The sequence below is a fragment of the Ictalurus punctatus genome, chromosome 9, assembly GCF_001660625.3.
Source record: "Ictalurus punctatus breed USDA103 chromosome 9, Coco_2.0, whole genome shotgun sequence".
NCBI lineage: Eukaryota > Metazoa > Chordata > Actinopteri > Siluriformes > Ictaluridae > Ictalurus > Ictalurus punctatus.
Genome location: NC_030424.2, coordinates 2177796 through 2190257, shown reverse-complemented (window position 1 = coordinate 2190257; position 12462 = coordinate 2177796). Strand labels below are relative to the sequence as shown.

The following is a 12462-nucleotide window of genomic DNA, read 5'->3' as shown; positions in this document are numbered from 1 at the left end:
ACACCCCCCCCCCCCCCCCCCCCCCAAAAAAAAAAAAAAAAAATCCTTCGCAAGTTGCATCACAAATTTTGTAGAGAGAAAAAAAACCCCAACAAAAATCAAACATTTTTGGCTGCTACAATCACAAAACAAATGTGATTAGTGTACGCTATTTTACTTCAGCCTATCAGACGAGGTGGGCGGAGCTAAAGGGTTGCCGGTTCTCAGGGAATTTTTAGGCTCCTGTCTCTTTAAGAGTTCTCAATCTGCTTTAGTAGGCTAGATAAATGGTTAAAGGCAGTCTCTCTCTCTCTCTCTCTCACTCACAACCTACCTGCTCGCTCGGAGGTTTATATAACCCGCTCTCTGTACACGTTCCTCTCTTTTTTAAAGCTTAAATCCAACATTTGGACGAAGAAGGGTCATGTGGAATAGGGCTGTGTTTCAAAACACGGTAAGAAATCTCGCTCTCTGAGGCTGAAGGAGCTGAAGGGTAAAGTGCTTTTCAGTCGAATTGATGTTTCCTTTTATTCTCTTTCCCTCTATCGCTATGTTCTTAAAACAACACGAGAACATGAACTTGGAGGTATAAAGTTATAAGTAGCGTTAGTTTCGGTGTGTATGTATCATCTGTATGAGATTAGGAGTGTGAAGAACGTGGGATAACCGAATAGTTCGGTTTTGACGTGTTGCCAGATCGGGATGTTTAGAGCACATGTGTTTGTGTTTATTATATTGAATATGAGAGGAATAAATGATTAGTGCGCTTTTAAGAGTTTATGTTCATTTTTATACAAGAGTCGAGTTTGAATTTCAGGTTGTAAAAAAGGATTTAAGTGGGTACTAATCTAAGCAATCTGGCAACCTTTTTGTAGCATCCACTGCAGTGATTGAGATGATTTTCTCATTCTGTCTTCTCTTACTATGCATCTTGCAGGTTATGCATGACCAGAAAGTCTAATTTCACCTCACTGGACTGAAGATCGGACCTTCTCTGGGGAGACGAAGGATTTCAGAGACAAAAAAAAAGCAGTTATATATATATATATACATATATATAAAATCAGTGTTTTTTTTTTGTTGGTTTGTTTGTTTGTTTTTTTTTTTTTTTGCTTAACAGGTTCCCCACTTTTTGGATTCTTGGTTTCTTTCATAAATCATGGGTGTGATTTTAGATCTACTTTTACGTAGGCGTCATTAGAGATCCTTCAGCTTCATCTCGCAGCCGTCCATCCACGGAAAAGGAATATGGCGAAAAATGTGACCGACGTCCCGAGGGAGGATTTAAGCAAAATCTCAGATGAGGAACTCCTCAGACTCGGCAAAGACGAGCTGGTTCGGAAGCTCCGCAGAGTCGAGAGCGAGAAGATCAGCCTAATGGTGGAGCACGGGAACATGATGCGCGACGTGAACCGGAGACTACAGGTTCACCTTCACGAGATCCGGAATTTGAAAGAAGTGAACCAGAAGCTGCAGGACGACAACCAGGAGCTCCGTGAGCTGTGCTGCTTCTTGGACGACGACCGGCAAAAGGGCAAGAAGCTGTCGCGGGAGTGGCAGCGCTTCGGCAGGTACACGGCCGGCGTCGTCTGGAAGGAGGTCGGGTTCTATGAGCAGAAACTGAAGGAGCTGGAGGTCAATCAGGAGGCCGTCGTGCGCGAGAACATGGAGTTAAAGGAGATCATCGTCATGCTGGAGGAGGAGAGGAACGGCGCCGGGTCGAGGAGCTCTATAGACAGCCAGTCCAGCTTGACCAACCTGAACGGAGGCACGAATAACGTGAGGGACGTGGGGGACGGAAGCAGTACGTCCAGTACGGGAAGCGCTGGAAGCCCGGACCACCATCATCACGGTCACGGGCACAAACCTGTCGAGGGCAAGATGGCAGCCATTAGAAGATCTATGGACGATCTATCGACTAACCACCTCCACAGGAGCATACCGAACGGACTGAACGGTAAGTGAAGCGCAAACCGCTGCGCGTTTTCGTTAACTGTCCGCGCACCGGTTCCGTGACTCAGAAGGTCCTTCGGACCGATCGTGTGGCGCGACGTTTCTTCAGTTCCCCGCTCACAAGTTTAGTTTCAGAAGTAGATTTCATCTCATCCTGTCATGTGACCGCTTGTTAAATGTCTATAGAGACGTCATGAAGAAAAATAAAGCTTGGAAAGAAGTAGTAGAGATCGTTGGAGCTTGCGAGTGCGTGAGCGTACATAGCTAGTGCGGTTAGTTTGCTTTGTTAACTTGGCAATAATACTTAGCATGTAAATGGGGGCGGGGAACGATCACACAGATTAGTGAGTTGTATACTTCGTGTTAATAGCTACCACCGTAGCTACTCTGGACAGGCCACGCCCACAATCTCCAACAGTAACGGTCACAAAGCAACACGAGCGACACGTCGCTTGCTAGCGCGAACGTAGACTTAGCCGCAGAACCTGCACGCTAGCTAACTTGCCTGTTGTTCGCGCTCGTTTTGGTAACGTTAAGTTTTGCCGCGTTTTCATCAACGAGGGATGTAGTTTGACACCAGAAAAGGTGTCTAATCTGATCCGGTACTCACCCCGCGTTTTAGTCCAAAATCATCCAATACTACATTTAATAATAATTTTCAAAAGATCACTTGAATATTAATTTAAATGCAGTTGTACGTGCGACGTTTCTGTCGTCCCTCACGTCCTGAAGGTTGCGAGTACAAATCCGTCAAATTCCCATCTTTCAGATTAGACTAATCTAGATTAGAAAGAAAACAAACTATTTCTTAAGAAGAGTTCTGATTGGACACACTAGTCAAATTTTGTACTTTTTTCGCATTAAAAAAGTCGATTTTAAGGAAGTGTAAATTTTTTTATTTATTTTTTATCGTGATGCATATCCGGTATCGTCGAGATGTCCTCAAATACGTGTGTGTGTGTAAAAGCCTTTTAAAGCCCAGATTCTCATCAGCTTGTATAGGAACTTAACTAAGCGGATGATCTGAGATGCCTTCACTGGTCTCCCGGGAGTAACCCTGGAAACGATGCGCGGACCCGTGGCTCGGGCTTTACTCCGTGCCCGAGGCGGTGTTTGCACATGGCCGTGCGAGACGCCGCTCGCGCACAGCAGCCTGGCTGTACAGATGGCACCGCACTAATTAGCATGGTCTGTGAAGCCGGGTCTAATGAGGATCGAATGCTCTCTGTGGCTGTGTACCGCACTGTAAATTCACTCGGCGGACACCTCACCGGAGCACAAGCCCCTCTCATGCGCTGGGAGGGTTAGTCTGTTTCAAACCTACATAAACGAAGAGCTGACCTCAGAATGAAAGAAATTAGAAATGGATTATTATTTTCTTTTAAAAAAAAAAAAAAAAAGAAAGTTTTTCCGTAAAGCTCTAACTATCTGATCTGATTTACGTTAAGATGGTACCTCGCAACTTTTAACAACGGGACCTGCAGCTAGCTAACTTAGCTAATGAGCTAATGTTTTGTGGTTGTTATGGTAACAATTGTCCTCATTTAACAATCAGGGTTTAGTAAAGTAAATCCTTTTGTATTTACTCTCATCTGACGGTTTCATAAATGTTTCATTCGCTGATTTTGTTTTTTTTATTATTATTATTTTTACATCCTCACATGCATGTACGTTAAATCCGTCAGCTGGCTGATTGAGATTTAACCCCGCCCACAAAACTATGTACTGTAAAAGGCAACAGAGCTGAAAACTGCAGTTCAATGACGCTAAATGTTCTAGTAATGCAGCTCGGCCACTACGGCGCATCAGCTACAATATACACACACACACACACCAGCTCTTCCTTCTTTTATAGGGCGCCATTACTTGTGTAACTTTCCTAATTGAATGGCGGGTCTTAAATGATGGGTTTGTTTTGGATTGCCGTTCATGAGAGGTCCACCTTAGCGAGTCTCCCTTACGTAAATCTCGATACGAACGTTTTCCCGACTAACGCGTCTCTTGCGTAAACGCTTCTGCGAACAATTTTACGAAATAAATTCGTCCAGCTCGACGTTTTGTGATATTTTGGTAGCTTTGACCGCCGTTAAATAAATAGCTGCGGATACAGCGACTCGAAACAAGTAGCCGGGTTGCCGGCTAGCGCACAGGGACACTTTTTCTAATTAGCATATTTGTGAATATTCATAGATCATAGCGTTTTTATGGGGCTGAAGGTGTCGAGGTTTCTACGCCGTTTGTGTCATTTCGGTTCTACTAGAATTTCCAAAGAAAATTTAGGAAAAAAATTATTTATTACTTATTTTATTGTATTTTTAATGATTTTTTTTTTTTTTTTTTTTTTTTTTAAATAAAAATTGTTTATACATATTTTTATTTACCTTATTGAAACATAATTTTAAAAAAAATTACTAGGTAATTTAGTTAAAAAAAAATAAATAAATAAATAAATTTAAGCCACAATTGAGGACACACTGGGGTGGGGGGCTTTTTAAAAAAATATTGTATTGTATTTAAAATAACTTTTATTTTTATTTTAGTAGTATTTTAACATCATTTTTATTTTGTTTTAAGTTGTAAAAATAACGTTATATTTTTATTTGCCTCGTTAAAAAACCTACAAGGTCATTTAAATAAAAAAAAAGTTAATTATTGATAACGTTAGTCTTTTTAACAGATCCGAGACAGTAACAAAGTAAAATTACAGTAACGTTAAAAAAATCAAGTAAACTTTCTTCTTCTTCTTTTTCTTCTTCTTCTTCTTATTATTATGATTATGTAAATAGTGTATGCCGCAAAATAAAAATGAACGTGACAAGACTTTATTTTTAAGCAACATTTTTAATTTCTATTTCTATAATAATTACTTGTAAAGTTAGATTTGACTCGTCATCTTAGGCATTTCTTATTGATTCCTTATTTATTTATTCATTTTTCACGGCGTGTTTGTAGGAAGACGATACTGTAGCACGGTGCTTGTTTGTGTAGAGCTTCCACGTTCAGCTCTGCGTGAGAGCTCGCTTATCGCGTCGGGTTATGATGATCAGGTTACGTAACACCGCCGACGCGTTTGTGTTTATCGTTTTACGGCTATTGCCCAAACCAAGCTTTGCGTAAACGAGTCGTTTTATGTATCGGCTTTTTCTTTCTTTCCTGTTTGCTGTTATGCAAAAAACGTGCTACGTTATTAGCGTCCTGCCCCGCGGCTTGCCGCCTCACGTCACGCTCGTTGCTTCCGACCTTTTCCGCCGACGTTCTTCCTGTGAATTCGAGTTGGATTCATCTGATTTGCTAGCGTCTCCCGTGTGCGCCGCGAAAGCCGTGGAGCGCCGAGTGTACGCGAGTCATCGTTCGAGCGGCTCTGACGGTAGCGCGGCTACCGGTCGTTTATCGACGTTCTGTATTTCTATCGTCTCGTTGCCGTCATTAAAATAATTCCACGGGTTTTCCACAGGATTTAGATCTTGGCTAGAGCACCAGTCCCAGCTGAAGCGAAGCAGCCGCAGAGCATGACGCTGCCACCACCATGCTTCACCGTTTGTGTGGTGTTCTCGCACCAGAGAAATCTTTTAGAATTCTACCCAAAAAGTTCGACCGTGGTCTCGTCCATAACCATAACACATTTTGCTACATGATTTGAGGGTGACCGTATGCAAGTTTTATTTACGTACTACGAATCTAGACGGGCTTTGTTTACCCCGGAACGTCCCGGCCGGCTACAGTCAGAGCCGCTATTATAGAAAACGAAGCAATCGACGCAGCAAACTTCTGAGCAGAAACCTGCGGGTGAAACTCACTCGACAGGCCCCGAAGAAAGAAATGTCAGTCTCGGGCCGGATGAAAGACCTAAATATAGCACACAACAGTATTTACAATGCATAGCGCGTTACAAAAGAAGCCTTTGTGTGGTTTTTCTGCACGAGAATATCGCAATATATAACGCTCTGTACTCTTTGAGTTTATACGCCGATCGTACGACATCCGCGGTGTCGAATTCTTCACACGCTCCCTTCACATCGCTGTCTCATCCTCCCGGCCGGGGAACACGCAACCTGCACCGGGCATGTCTTTTTCTGTTTTTACAAGGCCAGCAACTTTCGAATACTAAGAACGCCACCCATTAAAGTCAACAAGCTTCCTGTGCTGTCTGTCGGGTGGAGCGCGGCGCCACTCCAGCGATTCGTTGCTGGACTGTAAAGTGTGTTGTGAAATGCCGAGGAATGCGTCACAGGAAGCGCACACACACACACACACAGATAAAAATTCAAACAATGCTGAAGACGAACGTTCCATAGCATCACGTATACAGACGGACTGCGGATGAAATTTAGAGCTGAACGATATTACGTTTCTTATCCTGTACCTAGAGACCCTGTTCGTAAATATTTAACTCAAGCTCTCATCATGTTTGCAGACAGATTAGACAATTACGTAAGCGTCTTTAACACAGCTCGTCGTGAAGTCCTGAAGACCGTCCCGTGTCGGAAAACTCGCTAAAGACGACACTGGAGACTCCTTCCGAATGCGCGTATCCTTACAGGAGGGAAAAAAAATTCAAATTCTTGTAGACATCAAATAAAAGTATCAAAAAATACTTTTCAGTACTGTATATATCATGATGCATATCATGAAAAAGTATCATGATATTTTTGCCATATCGCCCCCCCCACCGGAAATATACCCCCGAGGTTTATTGTAGCTCATGGTGCTTCAAGTTTTGCTATCAGTTCCTTTTGAGATGTAAAACAGTGACTGAAAAGACGCAGACCCCCTGCAGACACTTTACGGGTTTATACGAGACTGGGCTCGGGGTCACGCCGGGGTCGCGTTACACCGTTCGCGTTTCCCATGATTCGAGTGAAAGAACTTTGACGTTGTTCTCTCACGACCCTTCGTCAGGTCTTTAGTGTCATGTGGTTTATGACCACGACACAAGAAAAGACATTTTAGGTTTTAAAGATGGCTATTAAGACTCATCTGAAGTACCATCAGCTGGAGTTAAAAGCGTGCGTGCGTGTGTGTGTGTGTTTTGTCTGTAATAGGCTATAATTAGAGCGATTAAATTAACCGGGTAAACATCTCATTGGTCTTAACATCCGTCGTGATTTGTCTTGTTTGTGTGGAAAATAATTCCGCCTCAGATGCGCTAAAAGTAATTGAAATTGTCCGCTTGGGAATTCTCATTTCGGCTGGTTAATCCGACGGAGCGTTTAACTCCGCATGTTATTACTTGTTTAGTCGTGGGGTTTTTTTTGTTGAAACACACACACACACACACACGGAGCAAAAGATATTCGAATCACGATATCACGTGTGGGTTTTCTTTTTGTAGACGACAAGCAGGACAGAACCTCCGCCCGAACAGAGGTTGTTTTTCTTTTCTTTTCTTTTTTTTTTTGCTGAATCTGTAGTTTAACGAGGTTATTGCTTGCTCTCTGCCGCTGCGGATCGCCTCGAAAAAAATAATAATCTGACAAAGGCGTGCACTCCCTGTGATGTCAGGTGGTCTTGCCAGAGCCGGTTTTAAACGGCCCTGTAATTGGGCCCTCCCCGACTTCGTGCCTCGGGCTGTTACTAACAGCTCTCCTGAGACAACAAACCCAGAAACACTTGTCAGAGCTCATGAATCTCTGAGCGATGGACTTTACAGAGTGCGCGTTCTGATGAGAAACGTCTGCCTCTTCGTTACGGCTCTCCTGTACGTCTTATTAAGATGCGAATTTCGACAAGGTGCTCTGCTTCAGCTTCTTTTCGCCAGTGGGGAAAAAAATCCCACGGTCCTTGTGTATGCTCTTGGCCCACATTGTGACGATGAGATAACAGTATGGTTGTGATGAGGGTCTGGAGGTCTGGACAGGATCCAGATCGGTAGCGGGAGATCGCTAGCTGTCGGGGGTTTCTCCTTTAGAGTAGGGGGCGGGTGATACGATACGCTATCGCGATAAACTGCGACACGATAGAGATTTCCGAGAACGTTGCTGGGATTCCCGGTACTCGTTTGAGCGATAAATTAGATGGAGTTTAAAGCTGGGATCAGACAGGTCGAACTTCGGCTGGACATCTGCGGATGCTGAACGGACAAGCCTGGAGATTACTAGAGAGCTGGTGTTGGGACCGAGCGCTAATAATTACAGTCCGAGGGGCTTTGATGCAGAAAGTACACGTTCAACACTCGCTTGATGTGAATGCGTCAGGTGACCTCGTGGACGGGTTTAGCGGTCGTAGAAACGGAAGATCTTCTACATTCATGGCCTTCATGAGGTTTGATTTTTGGATTAGTGTGATTGGAACCCATTTGGACTGGAATGACTGGAATGTTAATGGTATTTATTCCATTTATCAAAGGAAGTCCCAGAGATATTTGCAAAAGGCTGGCAGACCTGGAGTTTCTAGATTCCCAGACAACAATAGACCAAGTTCTGTGTGGTTTCGTTGTGAATGGGCTGAGGTTCAAGTCATGAATTCCTGCGAGTTTTTTTTGTTTGCAGAAACACCTGTCGTGCTGGTCGGAGACTGGTTAAGCCTGTCTCATAATCTGTGGAATTTATTTACCAATGAATAAATGAAACCGCACATACCTACGTGGGCTTGAACTTTCCATTTCTGTCCAGTGTCGCTGAAGAATGTCTACCCAGGTTGAATTAATTACGCAGTCATATGACGCTAGGGTGATTCGGTCTCTCTCTCTCGCTCTCGCTCTCTCACACACACATCCTTTTTTCCACATTCCTAAGTTTTTGATGTGCGAAGTATAAGCTCCAATGGGGGGGGAAGTATGGTCAGAGTAATCCACTGAAGTGGAGCATCATGGGCCATGAGGTAATATGAAATTGTCGGTATCTTTTGAACCATGTTGAAATAAGATGTAGCTTTGAGGCCATGTGGTAAGATGGAGGGGTAGAAAGAGATGCCTTTCAAGATTTCTGGTATAACGGAAGGGGTTAGAATGAGCTAACGTTTGGGCGTCTTCACAGCATAATGTAGATGAAATGGAAACTTTTGGACTTGTTTTGAGCTTTCTGGCCGACGGGGGTTAAGATAAAGGCACGAGACGTTTGCGAGGTATGATGATGGTGAAGAACGATTTAGCTTTCGGGTTCTTGTGTAAGATAGAGAGGAATGTGGTAAATAAACTGGAGTAAGATGGGAGGGTAGATAAGGTAGATTTGAGTCCTGGGGTAAGAAGGACAGACATGAAGAGGTACATTTTAGAGGTTCTGACGTAAGATGGTGAGGTACTGTATGACGGTGGTGTAAGGGCTACTTTTTGATTTCTAGGGTAAAACATAAGGGTAAGAAGAGGTATCTTTTGGTCTTTGGGGTAACATGAAGGAGTACAACAAGATATCAGTTGAGTTCTGGCTTAGGATGGAAGATGCTTTTGTTTTTGAGGTTTGGGGTAAGACGGGGTGCTAGAAAGACGTAGCTCTCCTGCCTGGGTTAAAGAGGGACACATGGAGTGTACTTTTAAGGCCTTTGGGTGAGATACAAGCATTTGGGCTCTAGGATAAGATCGAGGGATAAAAAAAAAAGGTAAGACATGGTCTATGGGGTAAGATTTATGGTGTAGAACTTTTGTTCTCTGGGGTAAGATGGTGGGGTAGGAAAAAGTACATTTCAAGCTCTGGCTTTAGAAGGATGATCCAGAGGAGGTGGGTTTCGAGCCCTGGACCAAGATGCAGGGTTTGTGGTTCTGGGGTAAAATGGAAGGGTAGGAAGAGTTAACGTTGGGTTCTGGGGTAACCTTAAAGGGTAGCAAGAGGTAACTTTGGGGTTTCTTTGGTAAGAATGAAGCATAGAAATAGGTACCTTTTGGGATTCTGGCATAAACGGTATGTGTGGCAAGAGGTATCTTTTGGGTTTTGCGGTTAAACGGAAGGGAGAAAAGCGTTACCGTTTGGGTTTTGGGGTTAAACAGAATGGGGAAAGAGTTACCTTTTGGGTTTTGGGGTTAAACAGAAGGGGGAAAGAGTTACCTTTTGGGTTTTGGGGTTAAACAGAATGGGGAAAGAGTTACCTTTTGGGTTTTGGGGTTAAACAGAAGGGGGAAAAGAGTTACCTTTTGGGTTTTGGGGTAAAATTGAAGGCTCGTAAGTGAGGTACCCATTGGGCTTGTGGGATAAGTGGTATCTTTTATGATTTTCATTCTCTAAATTTTAAACAAGCCTATGGATCTTTTGGCTCTAGGGTAAAATGGGACCTCGATACACAACATTTGAATTTGTAGTCGTACGTTGTTGTTTATAACAATGAAGTTGTTGACCAGGATGACGCACTGGTCTTGCAGCAGAATCTCTACAAGGTCAGTTTTCATCTTTATTACACGACTCCGTAAACACGAGCTCAGCATAAAACTTAAGGTCTAAGCGTCCTTGAGAACTATAACGTATAGGTTTCCTTTTTCCCCCCGTCGTCAAATGGGAAATTATATTATCAGATCTATTTTGATGCTCTGTAACAGGGTTCATGGATTGTGTCCTTTAATTTGATCCCGTCGAACTAAAAGGATCGAATCCAGTTTTAAATTTTAGAGACGACTCCCTCAGCAGCTTTTATTTTTGGCTTTGTGCTTGTCTTGTATGCTGGTGTGTTTTACGTTGCACCAGACATATCGCTGTGTAAGTCTGGATCTCCGTTCATGAGGACAGGTTTGTGTTGTTTCAACACTGACAAGTGGCAACACATTTTGTATTTGCCTGGCACAGAAAGGCCATTAAAGCAAGCAATTGGCTTGTCTGAGGCCAGAGTTTAGCTTCTGGTTTTAATCTGAAAATCCGCTAATCCGTCGCCCCGCCTCCGCCAAGGTTTAACTATTTGTATATGTCTGTTTTTATACCTTGCACATGTCCAAGCTTGTGATGCAGTAACTGCTGACTGGAGACGGTGAGAAATTTTAAGCAGGTTGTTATGACTCACTCGTTTGAGTTTTGGATATCCCACTGACCCTAGCCATGAGCTTTTGGTTAAATTCTGGACGTGGGGTAAAATGGAGGGACACCATCTGAGGGGTATATCCGAGATTAAGGTGTAGAAGGAGGTTGTGTAGGTAGGATTCAGGGGGGTAAATAGAGCGGTATGAAGAGGTATATTTTCAGACTCTCGGGCAAGATGGAGGAGTTAAAAAGAAGGTAGCGTTTGGGGTAAGATGGAAGTGTAGGAAAATGTTGTTTACAGGTTTCGGGGGTTAAATATAGAGGACTAGACGGAGAGGTAGGAAGAGGTAGAATTTGCACCTGGGTTAGATGGAGAGACACGAAGAGGTACTACTTAGGCCTTTGGGTAAGATAGATGGGAAGCAAGGGGTATCTTTTGGGCTCTGTCATAAATTGGTGAGGTAACCGGTTTTTCGGATTCTGGGGTAAGACGTAAGGAAATCGAGCCCCTTATTTTTTATTTATTTATTTATTTATTTATTTATTTATTTATTTATTTGTCAATATAACAGCTCTAATATAAATATTGGATTGTTGTTGTTTTTTTGTCATACATGTTAGAGACACTCAAGCAAGCCCATAAAGTTTAATGCTGAGTAAATCAATTTTTCTGTTCCGCTTTTAGTTAGAACAATAATAATAAAGAACTAAAGAATGTATTAAACACCTACACTCCTACCCCGGTCTGCTCCATATCGAGGGGAAGTGGGGTTGTCGAAGCCGTGTGTTGTCTTTAGGGGGGCTGAGAGCGGCTGAGTGCCGCTGGTTTAGACCGGGGCCATCTGTCCACCAGCATTGTTCAAATCACAAAGGAGGAAGGGGTATTCAAAGACCACCGCCGAGAATGGAGCCATAACGTCATCCTATTTAGGCCTGAGCGCATTCGTCATTGGGCCTGTTTCCGAGTTTCTGAGTCTTCTCTCTCTCTCTCTCTCTCTTTTCCCCATCTCTTTATCTCTCCACCAATCACACCAAGTGTCACAGTGCTGTTATCACAACCTGTTTGGAAATGTGTGTGTGGGGTGCGGGGGGAGTTCTGTTTTCCACCCAACTGATAAGGAAAAACGTCTCACGAAACCTTTTAGGCTCCTTACGTTCCCTTAGTCTTTCCATTAGCCTGCTCACATCTCTGCCAAGTCTCAGTAGGCTTTAGTGAGTGCTTCTCCACTATTCTTGGTGCTCTGTATTCCATTTTGCTTATTTGTAAAGCTGAGGTTTATCCCGGTGGGTTATATAACCGCACACATTTCCTCCAGCCATGCTCCGCTTTCTGTAACGAGATAAAAAAAAAAAAAAAAAGAAAGAAAGAATCTCGGGGCGGTTCGCGATGCTCGGCCGAGGTCTGGTCCGGGAGGCGCATGATGAAAAAGCACGTTGGGGGGGGGGGAACTAACTCGATCGTTCTGGCTTGCTGTAAAAGCCAGGACGTGCTTTAATGAAACGTTTTCGCCTCAGCAGACTGGGCCTCGGTGCATCGTCAGGCTCGTTTTTTTATGTCCTGGTCTTCACAACTCTTTCACTGCACCCGTTCCTGTGGTAAAGGGAGGGGCGTCCTTTCTTTCCTTACGCACGAGGAGCCTTGATTTAAATAATAAAA

The 12462-nt window shown here is 43.5% G+C and overlaps 1 protein-coding gene across 2 annotated transcripts in view; it reads left to right on the top strand.

Annotated features, from left to right (window-relative positions):
• Positions 1-255: 255 nt before the first annotated feature.
• ccdc85ca (coiled-coil domain containing 85C, a) overlaps positions 256-12462 on the top strand; it is a 43831-nt gene continuing 31624 nt past the window's right edge. Inside the window, exons 1-2 of one of the 2 annotated variants that reach the window (XM_017476402.3) lie at positions 256-433; positions 917-1936. In XM_017476402.3, the coding sequence (XP_017331891.1) occupies positions 1228-1936 (709 nt within the window). In that variant the 5' untranslated portion in view covers positions 256-433; positions 917-1227. The remainder of the gene's footprint in view (positions 434-916; positions 1937-12462) is intronic. The other variant, XM_017476401.3, reaches the window with a different exon arrangement.